This window comes from Porites lutea, chromosome 10 (assembly GCF_958299795.1).
Source record: "Porites lutea chromosome 10, jaPorLute2.1, whole genome shotgun sequence".
In the NCBI taxonomy this organism is placed as follows: domain Eukaryota; kingdom Metazoa; phylum Cnidaria; class Anthozoa; order Scleractinia; family Poritidae; genus Porites; species Porites lutea.
The window spans coordinates 28,287,483-28,307,546 of NC_133210.1; the positions used below are offsets into that span (position 1 = coordinate 28,287,483).

The 20,064-nt window shown below is 39.9% G+C and overlaps 1 protein-coding gene across 1 annotated transcript in view; it reads left to right on the forward strand.

The window, feature by feature from the left end:
- Positions 1 to 14,622, forward strand: part of LOC140949735 (uncharacterized) — a 27,781-nt gene extending 13,159 nt beyond the window's left edge. The window contains exons 13-23 of the mRNA XM_073398873.1: positions 46 to 129; positions 1,435 to 1,534; positions 2,456 to 2,556; positions 3,820 to 3,937; positions 4,325 to 4,426; positions 5,167 to 5,221; positions 5,440 to 5,680; positions 6,697 to 6,951; positions 8,035 to 9,682; positions 11,768 to 11,883; positions 13,769 to 14,622. Of these exons, the coding sequence (XP_073254974.1) occupies positions 46 to 129; positions 1,435 to 1,534; positions 2,456 to 2,556; positions 3,820 to 3,937; positions 4,325 to 4,426; positions 5,167 to 5,221; positions 5,440 to 5,680; positions 6,697 to 6,951; positions 8,035 to 9,682; positions 11,768 to 11,883; positions 13,769 to 13,861 (2,913 nt within the window). The 3' untranslated portion in view covers positions 13,862 to 14,622. The remainder of the gene's footprint in view (positions 1 to 45; positions 130 to 1,434; positions 1,535 to 2,455; positions 2,557 to 3,819; positions 3,938 to 4,324; positions 4,427 to 5,166; positions 5,222 to 5,439; positions 5,681 to 6,696; positions 6,952 to 8,034; positions 9,683 to 11,767; positions 11,884 to 13,768) is intronic.
- Positions 14,623 to 20,064: the final 5,442 nt, after the last annotated feature.

Genomic DNA, 20,064 nt, shown 5'->3' on the forward strand with positions numbered 1-20,064 from the left:
TGTGTAAAATAAAGTTATTTATTTTTGTAACAAACTTATAAACAGGATCACAAGAAACTGATGGAAGAGCTTGGGCAACTGGAAAGACATGACCGTCAAAGACGACAAGAAGCTGTTGCTAAAATCCCAGTAAGGTTTCTTTTCTCATCCTCTCAGCTCAAGGTGTCTTTTCTAAGACATCCTGTACTGTCAATGTTCTCATTATGGACACCTCTATAAGATGTCTAATGTTGCAGATTGAAATTAAATTCAAGATAAAAATTTTTTATCCTACAGTACTGCTCAAAAGTAAGTTGATAGTTTCAATTTAATCCTTGAAAATCAATTCTTGAGTCCGGAAACTCAAATGAATGGAGTTTGCGAGAGATTCTAGGTTTAAGAATCAAGCCTCAAGTATTTAGAAACCAGCATTTTGAACTGCAATATTTGTCACTCAAACGGATTTCAAGAAAACAATTTACTTCCCAAGCAATAGAAAATATTCCATTTGCAGATTCTCTTCAGTGGTTCGCAGCATTTTTCAGTGCTTACATTTACAATTTAAACAAAGCAAAGTTTTCTTTGGCAATAAAAAAAGAGTAATGAAAGGTTTTTATCTTGAATTAATTTTTGCAAAATTGACTGTTTTTTTTGTATAAAGTCTTTTCTTTTGAATGAAAAAAAAGTAAATGATACATGATATCAATTTCCTTTGTTGCCTAGCCTGGCGGAGTTGTCTGCAGTTATACTCTAATAAATATTTGTAAGTTTACTTTAATATCTCCTTATTTTCCTGGAAGCTTTGTATTCTGGTCTCATTCAAATTCTTTGTCCTTGTTATGGCCCATGTGTTCCTACACAGCTTTTTTAAACAACAATCATAATTCCAAACTGTAGGTTTAACAAATAGAGAACAATAAAATTTATCTGCGTAGTCTATACTCTCATAGACTTTAGCTCTTGACCAACTAGAGCTGAGAAGTTGCAGTTATTTTAAAGTACAGATTAAGCTCTTGTAAATTTTCTTTGAATTTATGGCTTCAGATAGTTGTGCATTTTGCATTTGGGCCATAAATTTGAGAGAAAAAAACACTCAGCCTGTAACCACCTTGATTTTTATGCCAGTTAGTAGTATTTGTATAGGTAATAGCATGATTTGTAGTGATATTTGGCATAAACACCACAAGTGATATTTCGAATTATACGTAATTTCACGAGCCAAATATTAGGCAAGTGAAATTTGAAACAATTTTGAAATATCACAAGTGGTATTTATGCCAAATCTGACGTACAAATCATGCTAGTATATGTTTATACTACTACCCGCACAAGGTTTGTAATTTTCACATGTACTGTATTTCAAATTAAGCTGAAATATCACTGCTCTAAGCCAATCAAATTGCAGAAATTTCTCATGCGGTAGTATAAAAGTTTGTTATTGATTGCTTGTGTTAGGTACGCATCTTTCAGCCACCTCACAAACGTTTGGAAGATGCAGAAGACCGACAGAGAGACTTAGAACAAGCGTTTGAAGACATGTATATGATGCAGACAGGTTAGAATTCAGTTTTCACTTGATCCCAGTAAATTTGCTTTTTGTTTGGTTGTGTTTGGCTTCACTTATTTATTTTGAATAAGACCATCTGGTTATCTTCAAAATTATTTGGTAGCATGAAATACGTACTGTAATATTATAGACTATGATAAGTTTGGCTTGGAATTGGTAAAAAAAAAATTTAAAAACATCCAAATGAATAAGCAGCACCTATCCATTAAGGCTTGGTACTTTTTTGTAAAAAGCAGCCAAAAGTTAGACTTGAGGTGGATTTCTACACTGTCTTGTAATTTTTACTTGTGTATGCTTGTCAGTAGAGGAAATGTATGAGAGGTTGGGCGTACACGTTAAAGTTGAAACTCGATCAGGTTTACGTTTGATACATTGCTTCTATTTTATTTATACACATAAAAGTTATGTGGGTACGCAAAAAAAAAATGCAATGGTGGACATCGACCTTTAGGCCCTTTATTGTGCTTGGTCCTTAAACAATATTATTAATAAAGCTTCAGTAAAGTACAACTGTATACATTAGTGGTACACAATAGAGTAAATGTATGAGAGGTCAGACATACATGTTAAAGTTGAAATTCAATCAGGTTTACGTTTGATACATTGCCTCTATTTTATTTATGCGCATAAAAGTTATGTGGGTACGTAAAAAAAAATGCAATGGTGGACATCGACCTTTAGTCCCTTTATTCTGCTTGTCCCTTAAACACTATTATTAACAAAGCTTCAGTGAAGTACAACTGTATACATTAGTGGTACAAATTAGTGATTAGCCTGCAAATACAGGCATTTCTCCTAGCTCCTCACCACCAGGGACGTTTCACCAGGAGGAACGTCTGTAACTCAGCAACAAAAATTCCATACTGACTATTGGAAATCCTCCTGAGTGTATGAATTCTCTGTCTACAGGTTACACAGGTGATTTGACTGTCGCTCTTGAGCCCCCTGAGAATTTGATGGCAGCAGTATCAGAAGACAGTGCTACCTCAGGTAGTTATAGTCATCGTTTAGTCAGACTGGTTTTCTTCCAGTTAGTTACAATAATAACAGTTACTGATTACGAGTCTTCATAGCCAATAACATCACGGCTTAACTGACAGACGACCAGTAACATCACGATGTATTTGACCAATCAGATCAATAACCAGAGTGTAATACTATCAACTGACATGATACAACTCACTTTGACTCTGAAGATGACTACCACACTGAGCCCAGTTGCTCGAAGCATGGTTAGCGTTAACCAGCGTTAAATACCTTGACAACGTATTGGTTTTGATAATGCTTAACCAATGGTTAGAGCTAACCATGCTTTGAGCAACTCAGCCCAGGTTGTCGAAACGTCAGTCACTGTCAACAACAGTCCTATTCAGGACTACGTTCTCCCGCACAATCAAAATTAACCTACTTTTTGAAATGTCTCATGGGTTCAAACCTTTAACAACAACAACAACTTGTTTGTTTCTAAAATGTACATAAGCCTGGAAGCTCAGACGTACTGTAAATCCGTTATTAAGCCTCTTCTCAAATAAGCCCCCCTCTCTTTTAAGCCTCCCGCCACTCCTCCCTCTTTTTATTTTTCCCTTCACTGTATTAATCAAACACGACTATAAAACGTCATGTGGATTGAGGATGGTTTTTTCACCAACTGGCAGCTCAGATTTGTTAATGATCCTTGGCTGCAATTTGACCTTCAACTTCTTGTACTTGAGCTTTTCCACTTCGTACTCTAGTTCTTTTGGCAGAACTGATACCATCATCTTTGCTAAATTAAATACCACCCCCCCTCCCCACCACCCCCAGGAGGGGCATGATAGAGGATTTACGGTATTTCAGTTAGGTTATGCAAGAGGCTTCCTTTGTCAGGATTCTTTTTGCATGCATTCCTTTGAGCCACTTAAGACTTAAACTACACATTTGTAAGAAATTGTTCAAATAATTCAATCGGTCAATGTAGTAATGTTGCTGTTTTTTTTTAAAATGCAGCCTCAGATGTTGATAGAAGGTCTTTGGAATCTGAGGAGGCCAGAGGGGTATGTCTATTTTCTACGTTCAAACCACCACATATATTACCATCATAAAAATGTTAAAAATGCTTCAGGAAATAAAAATATCAGCTGTACACACCGTGGGCTTATGTGCGTATTTGGACGTTACACTCCTAGCCCTCATTTCACGCACATAACTTTCTAAATCAATCATTACACCTTGGAGATTAATATTAAAAATAATAATGAATTCAGGAGTAACAGTTCAGTTTACTGTAATAACAGGCCCCATCTGCCGTTCGTCCAGGGAGGAGACCAGAAAGTGATGGTCATAGGAGTGAACCAGAAAAGGAGACTGAAGAAGCACTCCCTCGAGACAATGTCCCAAAAGCTCAGACTGAAGGTACTAGGGTTAAATAGATGTATAACTCTGTATTAAAAATGTAGGATTCTCAAACTCTGAATGGATTGTTACAATGTGATAGCGTGCTGTTGTATTTTGACATGGCAGTTAAAACTGACTTGTTTCATTCAATTTGGTATGACACTGTCCTTGAGTGGGTTGGAATATAACCCGTTCATCAAGTCTTTTATAATGTGGTGTCTGCCAGTTGCATGACCAAATTTTATCCAAGCATATTTCATGATTTAAAATAAGGTGTAGAAGTTAACTAAGCTAGTCCTGAGACGAGGTGTCACGTAGATGGTGTGACCACTGTTGACCCTATCTACTTGAAGTGCCTGATGTGACAGGGGGCTGACCTTGTCATTGATATTTCTCGATCTGCAGATCCATTGAGACGTTTGCTACAGAGGATTGAGAGGCAGCGTGACCAGTGGAAAAGAAGTCAGCTGATAGAAGAACCTCAACCAACAGCAGCTGCATCCACAGGTAAATTATTTGAACGGGTTTCATGTAAAAGGGGTATGGAGTGACCCTGCCATAGCCACACCCCGTGAATGTGACCATCCCCCTTATCACAAGCACTTTTTTGTGTTTCGAAATTTTACCTCTTTACTATGACTAGTTGAATTTTTTATGAGAATAAATAAGAAAAACAATAAAGCTTTTTTCGAAGCTGTTCTAAGTACGTTAAGGTCCGCTTTAGAGGTATTTGTGATATCCAACAGATTGATAGCCAGAATTAAACTTTATTTGTCATCACATACTTCCGAAATGTAAAGATATGTATATATATTTCTGTATCACAAAGCGCCACTATTTTGTTAATTTGACCAGTTTTTTACGACCCAATCAGTTTCCTTTGAATGCTGAATAACCAATGAAAATGGGATAGCGTCCCCAAAACATTCTTATGATACAATTCGACACAATACAAACCCGTTCCCTAGAAAAACCTACTGAAACCTACAGATATGTTAGATGTGTCAAGCAGATAATTCAGAAATTTAAAACTTGAGTGCGATTTGCATAGCTTTACTAAAGTACCCGTAAATTTTCTATTATGCTCGGGGGGTGGGGCAGGAGGGCTGCGGCTTTTCAAGCACGTTTGTTTGTGTCCTTTGCGTCCTACTTTTCTACTATTTTGTTCCATACCCTATTTTCAGATGATCTATTAAGTCTTGCCTATAGGAGGAAAAGGAAATTATTAGTTTTATTTCATCTTGTAGATATTCCTCGCACTTTGCCTTCAACAAAGCCTTCATCAGAAGAGCAAGGATACAGGTAGATCATATATTTTCAGATGAATGTTTTCTATTAAAGGGTTCTTTTATCATAACGTGGCTGTTGAACCTCTATAATTGGTTTTATGGATTCGCTGTTAGTTTACTGACATTGCGAGAAACAAGGTCAAACTTGAATTACACAGTCAATAGCTCAAGTCCCGATTTTCCACCTCCTTTAAAAATAATCCTGCTTTTACCTTCTTACATTTGCAAAAGAGTTCCAGAAACCATTCCTTTCTCCACCTCTCCTGAAAGCCTGGCAGAAGCGGAATTATCTGGCGAGGAAGCAGATGGCAGAGAGCATGCTGTCGATGCGGCAGATGAACCACGCCCTGAGGACATGCTCGGACCTGTCGTCAGTGACGCACCCCACCCGCCTATGGACGGCATTAGGACGCTTCTCCATCCCCTGGAAGCTGCCCAGAGGTCGCGCACTACTACGCCCTCGGAAAGAGCAGTATGTATCTCTTAGAGAGGGGAGGGGAGGGGAGGGTGAGATATGTCATCGTTTGAGTAGGTTTCCGCAAGTTGTTAGTTTTGAAAGGAATGATTTCTCATCGATCCTCCTAATTTATTTTATCTTATTTATTAATTGATTTACTCCACCACTTCGTAAGTAGGATCACAGCATGACGTGTGGATGAGATAAAATTCATAGTACCATAATTACAAACACTTTCACCAATGATGGTAACAGGACTGAGTGGAGTCCAATTCGGTCTGTAATCATACGAGTGATTAACTAAATTGGACGACTGCGTAGCCGGAGACTGATTTGTTTAAATTGTACGACACGAAGTTCTCTCACCTATAATAATCATAACTATAACAAAATTTGTGATATTTTAGTTTTTTTTTTTCTAGTTAAAGGTACGGAAACTTTGAAACGGACAACAAGAAACGTGCAACTTGTCTTGCAACATTGCGGCAAATGGAGTTGAATAGCGATGTTGCGCGTTTTACCACTCACATCAAACCTGTCTTACAACAAATCAGGTTGTTAACAGGTTTGATGTGGGTGGTAAAACGCGCAACATCGCTATTCAACTCGTTTTGCAGCAATGTTGCAAGGTAAGTTGCAGATTTTTTGTTGCCCGTTTTTCCGTACGTTAAGACACAAGAAATTCCGAGAGTTTTCTTGCTAGCAGTGAAAAAATAAAGCCATTTGAGCATGCGCGTGCATGTAATGGCACGTACTTAGGCATGACGCGTACTGCCCTGTTAGTTCTGAAATCAGGAAGGTTGATAGCCAATCAGATTTGAGAATTTTGTTATAGTTATCATTAAATAGGTGATATAGGATGGTCAAAACAGTGAGTGGTGAGGAGACCTCAGAACGGCAAAAGCTTGTACAGAGAGGTCTTACTTAATGTGATCTTAAACATCATTCTAGATTATAGACAAACTTCGCCAATAGATGTGTCACAAAGCATGTGAAAGGCTTGTTTGTTTATTCGATGAATTTGTTCACAGGTTACCCATCAGGAGGCGCTTCTTGAGCAACAAAAACTCAAGTTAAAACTGCAGCAGCAAACCCTCCTACAGCAACAACTGGAACAACAAATTCAGGACTATCAACGGCAGCTAGCTGATATATATGGAACAACTGGGGCACCAGCAGGACCCTTACCGTCACGGACTCTCCGGGCCCCTGATGAGCATATGCCCCTGGAGGAACCATTTCCTAGTGAAGCCCCTTATGAAGGAGTTGCGTCTCTTGAGGACTTTGTAAGTGAAGCGTTGTTTCCTTGATGTTGTTGCAGTCGTTGCTATGATATGGCAACAGCACCTAAGCGATAATCGCGACAATGATCGCTAGACGCGTTTAAAATGAAAGCAGTCTCTTTTCAGTCTTGAAACCAGTCAAGCTTGTTCCTCCATTCAAGGGACACAAACTTTGCTCCCCAACGTTGTTCATCTTAGGGCGCTTTCCATTTGTCAGAACTGGCCGGCCGGACCAGTCTGTTTGAAAATGAAATAGGCTTTTTCCAAGAGTTTTTGCTAAAAATCCCATTTCCTTCGAGCATATTAGGGACCTTAAGATCCAACGACGGCAACAGCGACGAGAACGTCAAAAAAGCAATAGGTTTGATAACCAAAACAACAATTTTGCGCGTGCATCACGCTTTTTTGTACAATCTTTGCCGTCGCTGCACGACTATGACGTGAAAATGCCTAATTTCACGTGTTACAGAAGAAGAACTCAAGCGACGACGAAATTTCCTCTCTCTTTCTGAATTTGAATATGGTTCTTAGGAATTCAACCGACTTTAGGAGGGTTCACCTACATTAGTGACTTGGAGTAATTTGGATGAAGACTGAAAGAACGCGAATTCACTTTTTTCCCTTGAATCTTAAGGTCCCCACTATTTAGGATTTGACTGATCTGGCTAGATAGTTTTGATTAAAAGGGAGATTATCATTGCAACGGGAATAGTCTGGCCGGGCAGTTCTGACAAATGGAAAGCGTACTAGTTATCTCTATTGAAGGGATCTCTCTATTTAGGAGACACTTGTCCTGGACCCGTCGGTGTCCCCTGAATGGAGGTTCCACAATATAGTCTTTGTATCAGTTACCTCTATTGAAGGGACACCTATATTCTGGGGATATTTGTCCAAGTTCCTCGAATGGGGGATCTACTGTAGTGAAGACAGAGCAAAGCAGCCATCCCAAACTGAGAGAAACTAGGAACAAGAAAGATCTCAGTCTGAAATCCTGAAAGAAGCATGGGTTGTGATGACTAGCTTGTGGTTCCTGAAGTGATAATTGGTTCCCTAAATTATTGGCAAATTTGGTTGATTTTTTCTCAGGGACCAAGAAGTGGACAGACCTCTCAGGCACTGCCGACTGTGGTCCCTACCATCACATCACACGAGGGGTCCCCACTGATGTCGGACGTTCTTGAGTCATCAACCCTCAGCAGTGCAACATCGAATGAAGCGGAAGCTGCTCTTCCTTCAGAATTTGAAAGGACACTGGCAGCGGCCCGAGCTACTGCAGACAGGGCAGCTGAAATGCGTCAAAGGGAGAGGGACGTCTTGCAGGAGCTCAGTCGAGCAGCACTGGAAGATGTGCCATTTAGCAGCCACACCCATTCAGAGAGGGACGCTTCCCCTAGAAGCACTCCGACTCTTCAATCCCAGGAGCTTGTTAACATATCAACTCCTTCCACTCTTTCATTAAGCGTGACCTTGTCTTCTGACCCTAGCGTGACAGCTGCTGCGTCACACACTGTGACATCTCGTTTCTCTGATCATGCTCTTCATTCAAGTTCTCAGCCACGTAGAATTCCTTTCCCTAACGTTGGTGACACAGCCAGCGTTACAGCTACAACATCATTGCTTACGAAGACTTCACAGTATCTCGGGCTTTCTCGAGAGCCTTCGTCAAACATTCGCTCTTTCCCTGTGCTGACTTCGGGATCCGACGTTCAAACTCGTTTCTCAGTTGTTACGCCTTCTTCAGTATCTAGCATTCGAGCAGTAACAGAGCCTTCTCGGATTAATCCATTAACGTTTGCAACTACAAGTCTATCAGGAGGAGCGACAGCAGTTTCACATTCCTCTGCTTCTCAGCTGGCCAGTCCGGTTTATTCCACCGGATATTTGGACTACTATAAGCAAAAAATAGAGGAGGAACGCCAGCTTTTTGAAGCCCAAAGAAAACGAATCCGGCGATACAGTGACAAGTTTAAGAGCTCCTCCTACGAAAGTCCAGGATCTCAAACATATAAGGCCCCAGTGATATCAAACTCAAATGCTTCACAGTCAGAGCCCCATTTAAGCTCGCCATTTTTATCAAACCTGCGGGGTGCTGACGCAGGGGTGCTTGGTTTGGACCAAAACAAAGAAAATCAAGGCTTAATCGCAAATTCTGTAGGGATAAGAGGACAAGACAGATTACGGGACATTTCTCAGAGACTGAACACATTAGAAAAGACACTGACCACAAATAGCAGTTCAATCGCGGTCACTTCAGCGAACTATACTTCGAAGCCTGGATCTACAAGCGGATGGAGCTACGGGTCCAGTACAGAGTACTTATCGCTTCCACGTAACACTGCTGGTCGACATTTCCTAGGTAGCGCAGGCTCAACGTTGTCTTCTTTGTCAGAGTTGACGGAAATGATGACGAGGTTGACATCTACGAGTGACGAATCTGACGATAAATCCCTCAGGGCCGGAGCCAGAAGTGGTCCATTATCCGTGATGTCAAAAGGGCCCCTGGATGTTGCACATTCGCACGCCCCTAAAGAACCAAGCGCTGAATTTTCCAGTGCTAATGGGCCTGCTGGAATCCTATCAGGGTCACGTTGGACGAGGGGCTCAGATGGAAAACCATGGTATGTGCTGTCACGATCAAGCACCTTGCCTTCTGCGGGAACGTTAGGTAGGGACGCTGTACTCCCTGAGATGGAAGAAGAGGACAATGTTTTTCCAGAGGTCACAGGCTATAAAAGTAAGTCCTTTTGAAATGTTGTTAATCGACATTATCATAGTTGTTTTTAAGGTAGTGGAAATGATCCCCACAGTTGAATAAACAACCTAAGCGGTTGAAAAAGAACCCTGACCTTTGCGATGACCGGACACAATGCTCTATCCATCGAGCCATTCCATTCATATAGTATATGAATGGAATTATAAATATATTTTAATAATATATCGGCAAGAGTAGTTTTTTTCTAGTTTTTAAGGAAATGTAATATATAAATAAATATTTCCATTCATGTCATTTCCACCATCGGGTATATTAGGAACTTACAATGGTTTGTTCTCCAGTTGGCTTGACTAGGTCTTGAAAGGTCAGGGTTAGATCCCGATCAAGCCTGAATTTATTCAGGTTGTTTTTCAACCGTTTAGGTTTCAGTTTTATCCAACTGCGTGGATCATTTCCACTTTGAATTCATATCTCTATTCGTTCGCAGTTCAAAATATGAGTCATATCATTTACTTCCATTCATAATTTTTGCTGTTTGTTTTTTAAAGTTCTTAATAAAAAAGACCACAATTATTTTATCCTTCCTTTGAGTGAAAAAATGCTGTGCTTGTGTACGTTGTGTTCGGTATTAACCCTTGAAGGGCCCGTTTACATGGAGATGGGGGACCCCAGGTAGGTGAGGTAACATGTGACTACTCACCCCACCTATCATGTAGACGTGATCAAATTAAAATGTGGAATTATATAGACAGGAGGATAACCCCATCTATAGCAGGCTACCTCACCTACCTGAGGTCCCCCACCTTCATGTAAACAGGCCTTAAGTCCCAAGAATGACCAACATCTATTTTCTTCAAACAATATCAATACATCTTTAAGAGAAAAGGAACTGAGAACCAATGCAATGTCCGCAAAAGGAAAAAAAATGCTTTGATCTTTTATTAGATTCTCCTAAGTATTTTTTTGAGGAAATGCATGGAGACCAGTCTTAAGAATTTACATAAGGATCCTGGCAAGAGTTGCATTATGATACTAAGGGTCTGTTTACATGGAGTGGGGGACCCCGGTCTAGTGGGGTTGGTTTCTTTTGTTTTCACGCTCTTGGGGACGGGGACACAAAACAAAAGAAACCTACCCCACTAAATCGGGGTCCCCCACTCCATGTAAACAGGGTCTAAGTCTTCCTGAAATTGGTGATAACAGACAACCATTTTTTTGGATTGATTTGATTCAGTTATTGCACGTATCATTAGAGCGCTCATGAATGTACCTAATTAATTAAGACGACTAAGAAAAGGCTTTATTAGGGCCATTTGTACTAGGAAAAATAAGACACGCCCTCAGCAAGACGTTTTTTCACACAAAATGCGAAATATGAAATATTGCGTGACTTAACCAAGACGTGTTCCGTCTAAGAAGGACACCTGCTCTTGAGTTAGACGCGTCTTTGCTAAGACGAAGAAAGTCTCGTATAAATGAGCTTCGCGTTTTGTGCATACAGAGCGTTTTCACATGACGTCATGATGGCCATACTGGTGTTCCAAAACAACGAAATGGCGGCCATGTTGGTTTCTAAACAAATCCTGAAAACACAAGCGCGCGTGAAAAACACCCCACGCGAGAAAGACGAGACCCGCCGCGTCTCGCCTTTCTCGCGCAGGGTGTTTTTCACGCTCGCTCGTGTTTCGCTCGGCCTACTATCCCTGAGGAAGAATGGGGACTACTCGTAGTCTAAACTCTTTCCTAATGTAGATTTGCATAAACGCTGGCCAAGTGACAGAAAACGCGCCATTACGCATGCATCATTTTTACATGTGCTCTGTTGAAATGCTGTTACCAAAGGCAACATTCACAGCAGAACGAGTCTGTACCTAGAAATAAGACGCGATAGTGAACCAATGTACGATAACAAAAGATTCTCATATCAAATGGCGGGACCTTGATGTTACCAGTGACATTTTATAAAAGGGTATTATCGTACAACTTGAAAGAAGTTTTCTTCTCTCGTTTCTCTCTCTCTCTTACTTCGAAATTAACAAAACCTCTGTGTGACGAGAAGAAGTTGCTTTAAATTCTGGTTCACCATTGACTTCGTTTCTTTTCAAGGTCCCTTATCAGGTAGCGAAGAGACTGGGTCGACAACAAGTGTGCGCCTTGGCGCGGCTGAAAAACTGGATGATTCATCCTCAGCTAGTGGAGTCAATGTACTGATGTCATCTACGGTAAATTAATAGACATTTAATTATTGTTTATTTATTTATTTTGCAATATGCGACAGTTCTGAACAGACCTTATTCACGATACCCGCCATCTTTTAGGGGCTTAAGGGCTGATGGGATAAAAGCAATGTCACGTGGTTTCTCAGGGGACAAACAAACGATCAAATCTGCCAATACAAGAAATCGGGGTCGAGTTTGTTTATTGTAGACAACAGAAAATGAAGAACTATAATGGCAATAGACCTTTTCTTTTTTCAACTTTTTACATGGACAAGTTAGGGAAAATCAGTCGACACCACTGAAAAAGGTGGCTTAAGAATAGTATGATGGCCCAGTTTGAAAGTTATTAGCCTGTACACAGACGTTGTTTTATTTTTCGTTTTTGTTCTTGTCGAAAACATCGGCGAGCTTGCGAGCGAAGCGAGTCCGCGCACTGACGGTCAATAACTTCCCTGCGGTTTATATTTTATCACCTGCCGCGCTCGACGGACTTTGAAGCGAAAATGGAGGGTCTGTGAACAGGCAAGAAAGTGATTTGTTGAAAACTAACGAAGATATAACTCCTTAAGGTCGCAAAATTTTCCCGGGGAAGGACTCCCCATATGAAAGGGGTGGGGATGCTCGTCGTCTCGCTTAGGGGTATAAATTTCGGATGTTGGTCTCACTTAGCGTGTGCTGGGCAAAACGCCATCATATTTAGCCGTGAGGGTCTCGATTAGGATTGCACGCGAAAAATATATATTTTCTGTGTTTTATCATGGTCTCTTTCAGGGGTCAAAAAAAGCTTGGGCCCCTTCCAGATCGGTCTCCTTTAGGGGTTTAATTTAAAATTTCCGACAAGCATCCCCACCCCTTTCATATGCGGAGTCCCCCCCGGGAAAATTTTACGGACGTTTGTATGGTGGGGGGCACAAACTTGCCCCCCCCCATCATACAAACGTCTGTATACATTGCTTTTGTCTTATCTATCCTAAAGCACAGGAAAAGAGGGCAGGTATCGCGTGTAAGGTCTATTATAATCCAACTGCAGGCAACACTCTCACTAAATGGACTTTTTCTTAAGGTAACCACCTAGAATTGTCTGACTGAGTCTGACATAAGATAAGACATGAAGAATCGATCGGTATTTCTAAACTCATTACTAAAAATTAAAAAAGCCAAAGACAATCGCTATGCATCAGGATCTCCGATGGAAAATTCTTCATTTTCTTGCAGATCCTTGAAAATCGTCTTTTGTTAGAAGTTACATCAAACACTCGAAACAGTGTTTCATCACGGCCATTTGAACGTTGTGCGTGAAGCTGGCTTTGTGTTGTGTCGAGTTGCTTTATGGGACTATTTTGGAAATTTTTATCAGGGATCTTTAGCATAGACGACAGAGACGGCAACGATAACGTCACACAACGGTGACTTCAAACTTCGCTCTCACTCCATCTCGTTCAATTTGACAAATGTTGGCGAATTTTCTGGAATTAAATTCCAAAGGACTGTATCTAAGATCGGAAAAGAAAAATCAGTCAAAATTCGTCTGCCAAGCCAGTCCTATAGTTCAATTCAACACAACCGTGACTCCATCTTTCAGACAACCTGCAATTGGTTGATATCAAGTACAAAAAAATTCTGCTACGCGTTGTATTTCCTACTATCTCCTTTGTGTTTGATATGTGATGAAGCACTGCGTCTCGTGTTTGCCATTAAATGCTCGGAATATTGAACGTTGAAACCGTCAGGGATGTGTGAAACTTGTACTTAATTAGCTGATAGGATGATATTCCATTAAAATTCAAAAAGGGTCAAATGTTTTTTTGCCATGTTGCTTTCCAAGCAATTACGTTCTTATCGTCCCTGCAGTACAGTAACGTTTACATTGTTCTCTGTCTGTTGTCAGATATCTTCTGCGTCTAGTGGATCATTAGCAGACTCGCCTAAGGTTAGCGATGTCCAGGGTGATTCTAGCAGCCTCTCTAGCACTGGAAAATAGACCTGAAATGATTTTCGCGGTTGGACCAGAAACTGAGAGAAACTGCAATCGTCTTCCATACTTCGTTAATAGAGAGATTTAGATTCGGGGACGAGGACGACATTTAATTTCAAGTTTTCTGGCCTATTCTCTTAAAATAGACACCCCGGAAAGCATCTTTGTACTTTTTTTCACCACAAAAGTCAGTTCGCGTATTCCGTTGAAGGAGGTAAAGCCCTCTCGCAATCGCTGAATGATAAAATTCCTAACATTTGATAACTTGTTTTCGCCACCACGACATTCTCGCTAAAACTCGTAGTAGATTGACGACGGCTATCATGTTATCCCGCCAACATCACGTTGGTTCGTGCGCGTGCACTACTTATTATTGGGAAAATCTCGTTCTTATAGTCGTTCTCATCTTAGAATCTAAAGCTCTCTAATGGTATGAAGAATACAAGAGTGACAAGGCAAAAGCCTTATGAACGCAACTGAAGGCGTGTGTGCAGTTTACACGACCTGGAAAATGACCTTTCACCTTAGGCTTATATCACAGAATATAAATACCACGATTTTGAGCTGTCGCTGGCAGCCATTTTAAACTTTTCCCAAAGAAGTTAGCCCATGATCACAGGTCAAAATTTAAAAGTGCTGATTTGGTTGTTCTTGGTTAAAAGAGGACAGAAAATGATGTTTGGTAATGTTTTAGAATGCTATAATTATACATTGTTAGTCCGAATGAAACATTTATTGTATTTATGTGTATGTTGAAAATAAATCTTACAAAAATGTTTGCTGATGTATTTTGAAGTGGTGATGAGAGACAAGACCCCAAACTAAAATTTTTTTGGTAATCTTGAATTTTTCCCCAAGGGGTTAACCCATGATTTTGACCAAAACATCGCGGAATTTTTTGCTAATAAGCCTTAAAATAATCATTGATGGTATTCTAAATACGTACCAATCCTTTTTAGACTTTAGAAATAAAAAACTAAAATGGTCAGGGATTGCAGAAAAAATCGGCCTTCCAATAACGTTTGGTGACGTTCTAGAAACATCACAACCCTGCTTCAGACTAGAGAAATAACGAACGTATATAATTGCCACATAACATGTTTGTTTTTCAAAAGTGTTGAATCAAGATTTTGGGCAAAAATCTAATCCCTAGTGATATGTGTTCTCCTACCCAGGAAACACATATCTTTAGTTAAACGCGTTTCCCTACCCAGAAACACATATCCCTAGTAATATGTGTTCCCTTACCCGGGAAACACATATCCCAAGTAATATGTGTTCCCCTACCAAGAAAACAAATATCCCAAGTGATATGTGTTCCCCTAGCCAGGAAACACATATCCCTAGAAATAGGTGTTCCCCTACCTAGGAAACACATATCCCTAGTGATATGTGTTCCGCTACCGAGGAAACACATATCCCTAGTGATATGTCTTCCCCTACAGAGGAAACACATATCCCTACCGATATGTGTTCCCCTACCCAGGAAACACATATCCCTAGTGATATGTGTTCCCCTACTCAGGAAACACATATCCCTAGTGATACGTGTTCCCCTACCCAGGAAACACATATCCCTAGTGATATGTCTTCCCCTACAGAGGAAACACATATCCCTAGTGATATGTCTTCCCCTACCCAGGAAACACATATCCCTAGTGATATGTGTTCCCCTACTCAGGAAACACATGTCCCTAGTGATACGTGTTCCCCTACCCAGGAAACACATATCCCTAGTGATATGTCTTCCCCTACAGAGGAAACACATATCCCTAGTGATATGTGTTCCCCTACCCAGGAAACACATATCCCTAGTGATATGTGTTCCCCTACTCAGGAAACACATATCCCTAGTGATATGTGTTCCCCTACCGAGGAAACACACATCCCTAGTGATATGTGTATCCCTACCCAGGAAATACATATCCCTAGTGATATGTGTTCCCCTACCCAGGAAACACATATCCCTAGTGATATGTGTTCCCCTACCCAGGAAACACATATCCCTAGTGATATGTGTTCCCCTACCCAGGAAACACATATCCCTAGTGATATGTGTTTCTCTACCCAGGAAACACATATCCCTAGTGATATGTGTTTCCCTACCCAGGAAACACATATCCCTAGTGATATGTGTTCCCCTACCCAGGAAACACGTACCCATAGTGATATGTGTTCCCCTACGCAGGAAACACATATCCCTAGTGATATGTGTCCCGCTACCGAGGAAACACATATCTCTAGTGATATGTGTTCTCCTACCCAGGAAACACATCACTACACAAGCATCTCTGATGCCTGCCCTTTTTGCTTTTCCAACCTGCCAATCGCCAAACCCACCATCGGACTACATTAAATTGAGGATACCCAACATGGTTACCTAGTCAGTTGTCAACTGACTGTTTCTTTAAGTTCTTTACATTTGATGTGATCATCGATCTTCAAATGGTTCCTTTGCACAAATCCTTGAAGAACGGCACTTCATACAGCAGATCATCAGTGGAATTAAGACACTCCTTATTGATGGCGATACATTGGTTTTCAATTTCAGTTTGACTTTATGTCAACATTGATTTGAGTGTAAATCGTAACTCTTTGTACTTGTTATCATCTCTCATATCTAGAAGGATCCAGTGTGGTGGCAAGATTACTCATCTGTTCTAAGAAAGAATGGAAATATGTCATGTAACAGCCACTGAGTTTGAAAGCACTATGGATTTTTTAGTAAGTGACTTGCTCTTAGTCTTTCTTAATCATACTTGGGCGCTTATGAAATTTTTGGACCTTAAGAGTGGGCGCTTATTCGAGGTGGGCGCTTATTCGAGGCTGGGCGCTTATTTAATTTCAGCATTTTCAGCAAGTGTAGTATGTTTATTTTGCAACAAAACAAGAAATGGTAATGACAAAACGCGAAGATGTAACAAAGCAAGGTTCCTGTAAAATACTTTGAGGAAAACTCCGTCTTCGGGGAAGTCTCTTATTACTACTTATTCAATTTTTGAGGGGGGGGGGGGTGGGGTGGGGGTGGTCGCTTATTTTAGTTTAAGTGGGAGGGAGGCGAGGTGGGGTGGGCGCTTATTAACTTTTTCTGCCTTTAGGATGGGCGCTTATTTGAGGTGGGCGCTAATTCGAGGCTGGGCGCTTATTTGAATGAATACGTTAATAACAATTTTATATGTGTTGTCCGTGACTGTGCTCACATGGTAGGTGGCTCGTCCTAAAATGTTCTGCAATTGTATAGGATTTAATGGAGCCGACACCAATTGTGGAATTGCACGCATTTTAGGCATCCTACTGATGAACAGTTGCGACACGTAGATATATATTTTTTAGCAACTACCATAATTTGCAGTCTGTCCACTCTGAATTAATACAGGGTTCGTACAGGTCATGGAAGACTTGGCAAGTCATGGAATTTACGAATTTCATTTTCAGGGCCTGGAAAGTCATGGAATTTAATTTTTGGTCCTTGAAAGTCATGGAAAATTAAAGTTTTTAGTCATGAGTAATGAGTCAATGAGTCAGATCTGAAAAAATACAAGTTTCGGTAGAAACAATAAAATTAAGCATTACTTTTACGTATTTTGTCTACTACCTTCACTGCTGCCACTGCTGCGTAGCACCCGATAAGAAGCGAAAAATAAGGCAAAGTACATTTTTTTAGTGCTGCCGAAGAAAGTCTTAATTCCCTTTGAACGCAGCGCCTAAATTAAAGTAAACTGAGATAAACCTGTTATTGAGTTTCTTAGCGCTCAAAGACTCAAATGTTCTTTGACATTTGGTGCGTTGATGTTTGTGCCCGGCTTGAAGAAGAAAATCGGTCACGAGTTGCGAAGGAAAGTTCTGTCATGCCGTGGATCGCTGTGGATCATAAAATGAACACACTGAAAAATTTTGTTTCTACCGAAACTTTTATTTTTTTCAGATCTGACCCATTGGCTCATGACTCATTAACTCATTTGACTCATAAAACATCCGTTCTCGTTGCCATAAACTAACATCCATTCCATTTTTTTGTTTGTTTAGAAGTCCAAATCATAACTGTTAGTAACTTTTATCTCATGTATTTTGTCTTGAATTTATAGGAATTACTGGCTTGTCCTGAGGTAGAAAGCAGGGCTGAGACTGTGCGCCGGAGAAGCCGTTGTTCTTTTGTCTCACACCACGTACCATGGATTTGTGGTATGTGACTCCATTTTATTTTTTGGACTGAAAATTCTCTCGTAGCTTTCCTCTAGATTTAACTTTTGATGTGTGGTTTTCAAGTTGAAAAAAGCACAAATCACGAGAATGCATAGAACCACAACTATATTGCTTTCACATTATTTCTTTGATTTTAACAAACTGATGATTTTCCCCCTCTTTTCAGCATGCCATTTGTCTATCCTGTTCATGGTTACCCGATAATTGAATGCGGAGATAGAAAATGCTGCCAAATTTCTTGGTTCCAAAGTTCTTTTGAGAAAACTACCATCTACAGAGCAGCTCCTAGTGAAGGACGATTTTGTTGGTGTACAAAGTCAACAGCCTGACCATAGAACTGGAATCCCTCAAATAGAGCACATTAAAATGATACTTGTACCAGAAATGAACTCTTACAGATTTCAAGAGCCATGACAGTTTGAAGAATTCATTGAATCAAGCAATGTACGTGGCCCAATGTACTGATGCAGCATCCTTGGAAACCATATCTTAAGGGTCCAGATACGTTAATGTCTTTCTTTGGCTCAAGATATCAGATATTAGTTTGTAACAGGCTATTAGTCTCCAGTCCAGCCCAGGAGTACCTTGGAAATGGTTATAGCTGGCCTGGGGTTTTCCCTCTAAGGAAGAAGTGAATTTACAGAGAGGTTTTTTCACCCAGCTGTCGCTCCACGACCCCATTTCATTTCACATTTACTAGACCATAGACTGCCGAAATCCACAGTTGTTAAAACGCTTTCACTTTATGAATGCAATCTTTTTGTAGCTCTCTGTCGTATTTCCATAGCAATAAACTAAAAGTACACGTTGCTTGAGGAGAATCTTTTATCTTGTGTGCATAGCCTGATCTAAACATGAGGAGGAACTTTAGAGGATTCCAGAAATCTTTATTTCTCTTAAACCCGAGACAAAGCAAATTCAAGAGTTTGTAGAAGTTTCACTCAGTCCTAACGCTGAGTGTTTGTATAAGGCAATGCAAACCATAAATTGTGGTTCAAAATATGAACTTCTTGTTGTTCTAGCCTTTCTAGGCTATAAAAAATATTGTTTTTACAAAGTATGATTTTTTCCCAAGTGGTTAACCCACGATTTTGGTCAAAATATTGGAAAACTGCAATTTTTGGGACCTTGAAAAATTGACATTTTAAAAGTCTGTAAAGGCTTCTATTTTCTCAAGATCGTCAGTAACCGTTATTTCAAGCCTTATTTTAACCAAAAACAAATAAAGGAAAAATTAGACTTTTATGACCAAAATCATGGGTTAACCCCTTGGGAAAAATGCAATTTTGGGGACTTAAAAAAAATGACATTTTAATAATCTAGAAAGGCTTCTTTTCTATTTAGCACACCATTAAACATTATTTCTAGTCTTAAATTAACCAAAAATATATGTATATACATAAAATTCGAGCTTTTTGACCCCTTGGAAAAATGAGATTTTTTAGGACTTAAAAATCGACATTTTTATAGTCTAGAAAGGCTTCTTTTTTCATCTAGAACATCATTATAAATAATTTTAAGTCTTACTTTAACCAAAAACAAATAAAGATAAAAATCAACATTTCTCACCAAAATCATGGGTTAACCCCTTTTGGAAAAATGCGATTTTTGAAACTTTGAAAAACTGACGTTTTTATAGACTAGAACAGCTTCTTTTTTTATCTAGAACACCATTGAACATTATTTCTAGTCTTAATTTAACGAAAAAAAAAAAAGAAAGAAAAAATCGAGTAGACTAACCCACGTCTTGGCTAGTACTTAACGCATGCGCAAAGCCATATCACCGGGTGTTGGCAACAACAACAACAATAACAACAACGAGCTCTGTTTGCATGACCATACAAGTTCATACAGTATTGCAAAAGCTATTTTAAGAATCAAAATTACATCATAGGGCAAATACGTTACTTTGGTAATAATTTGTCACGCGTCAAAGCAAGCTGAAGTAATTGGCTGACAGCTGTCTCGACTCAGGGGCGGACTTATTAGGGATCATCAAAATATGA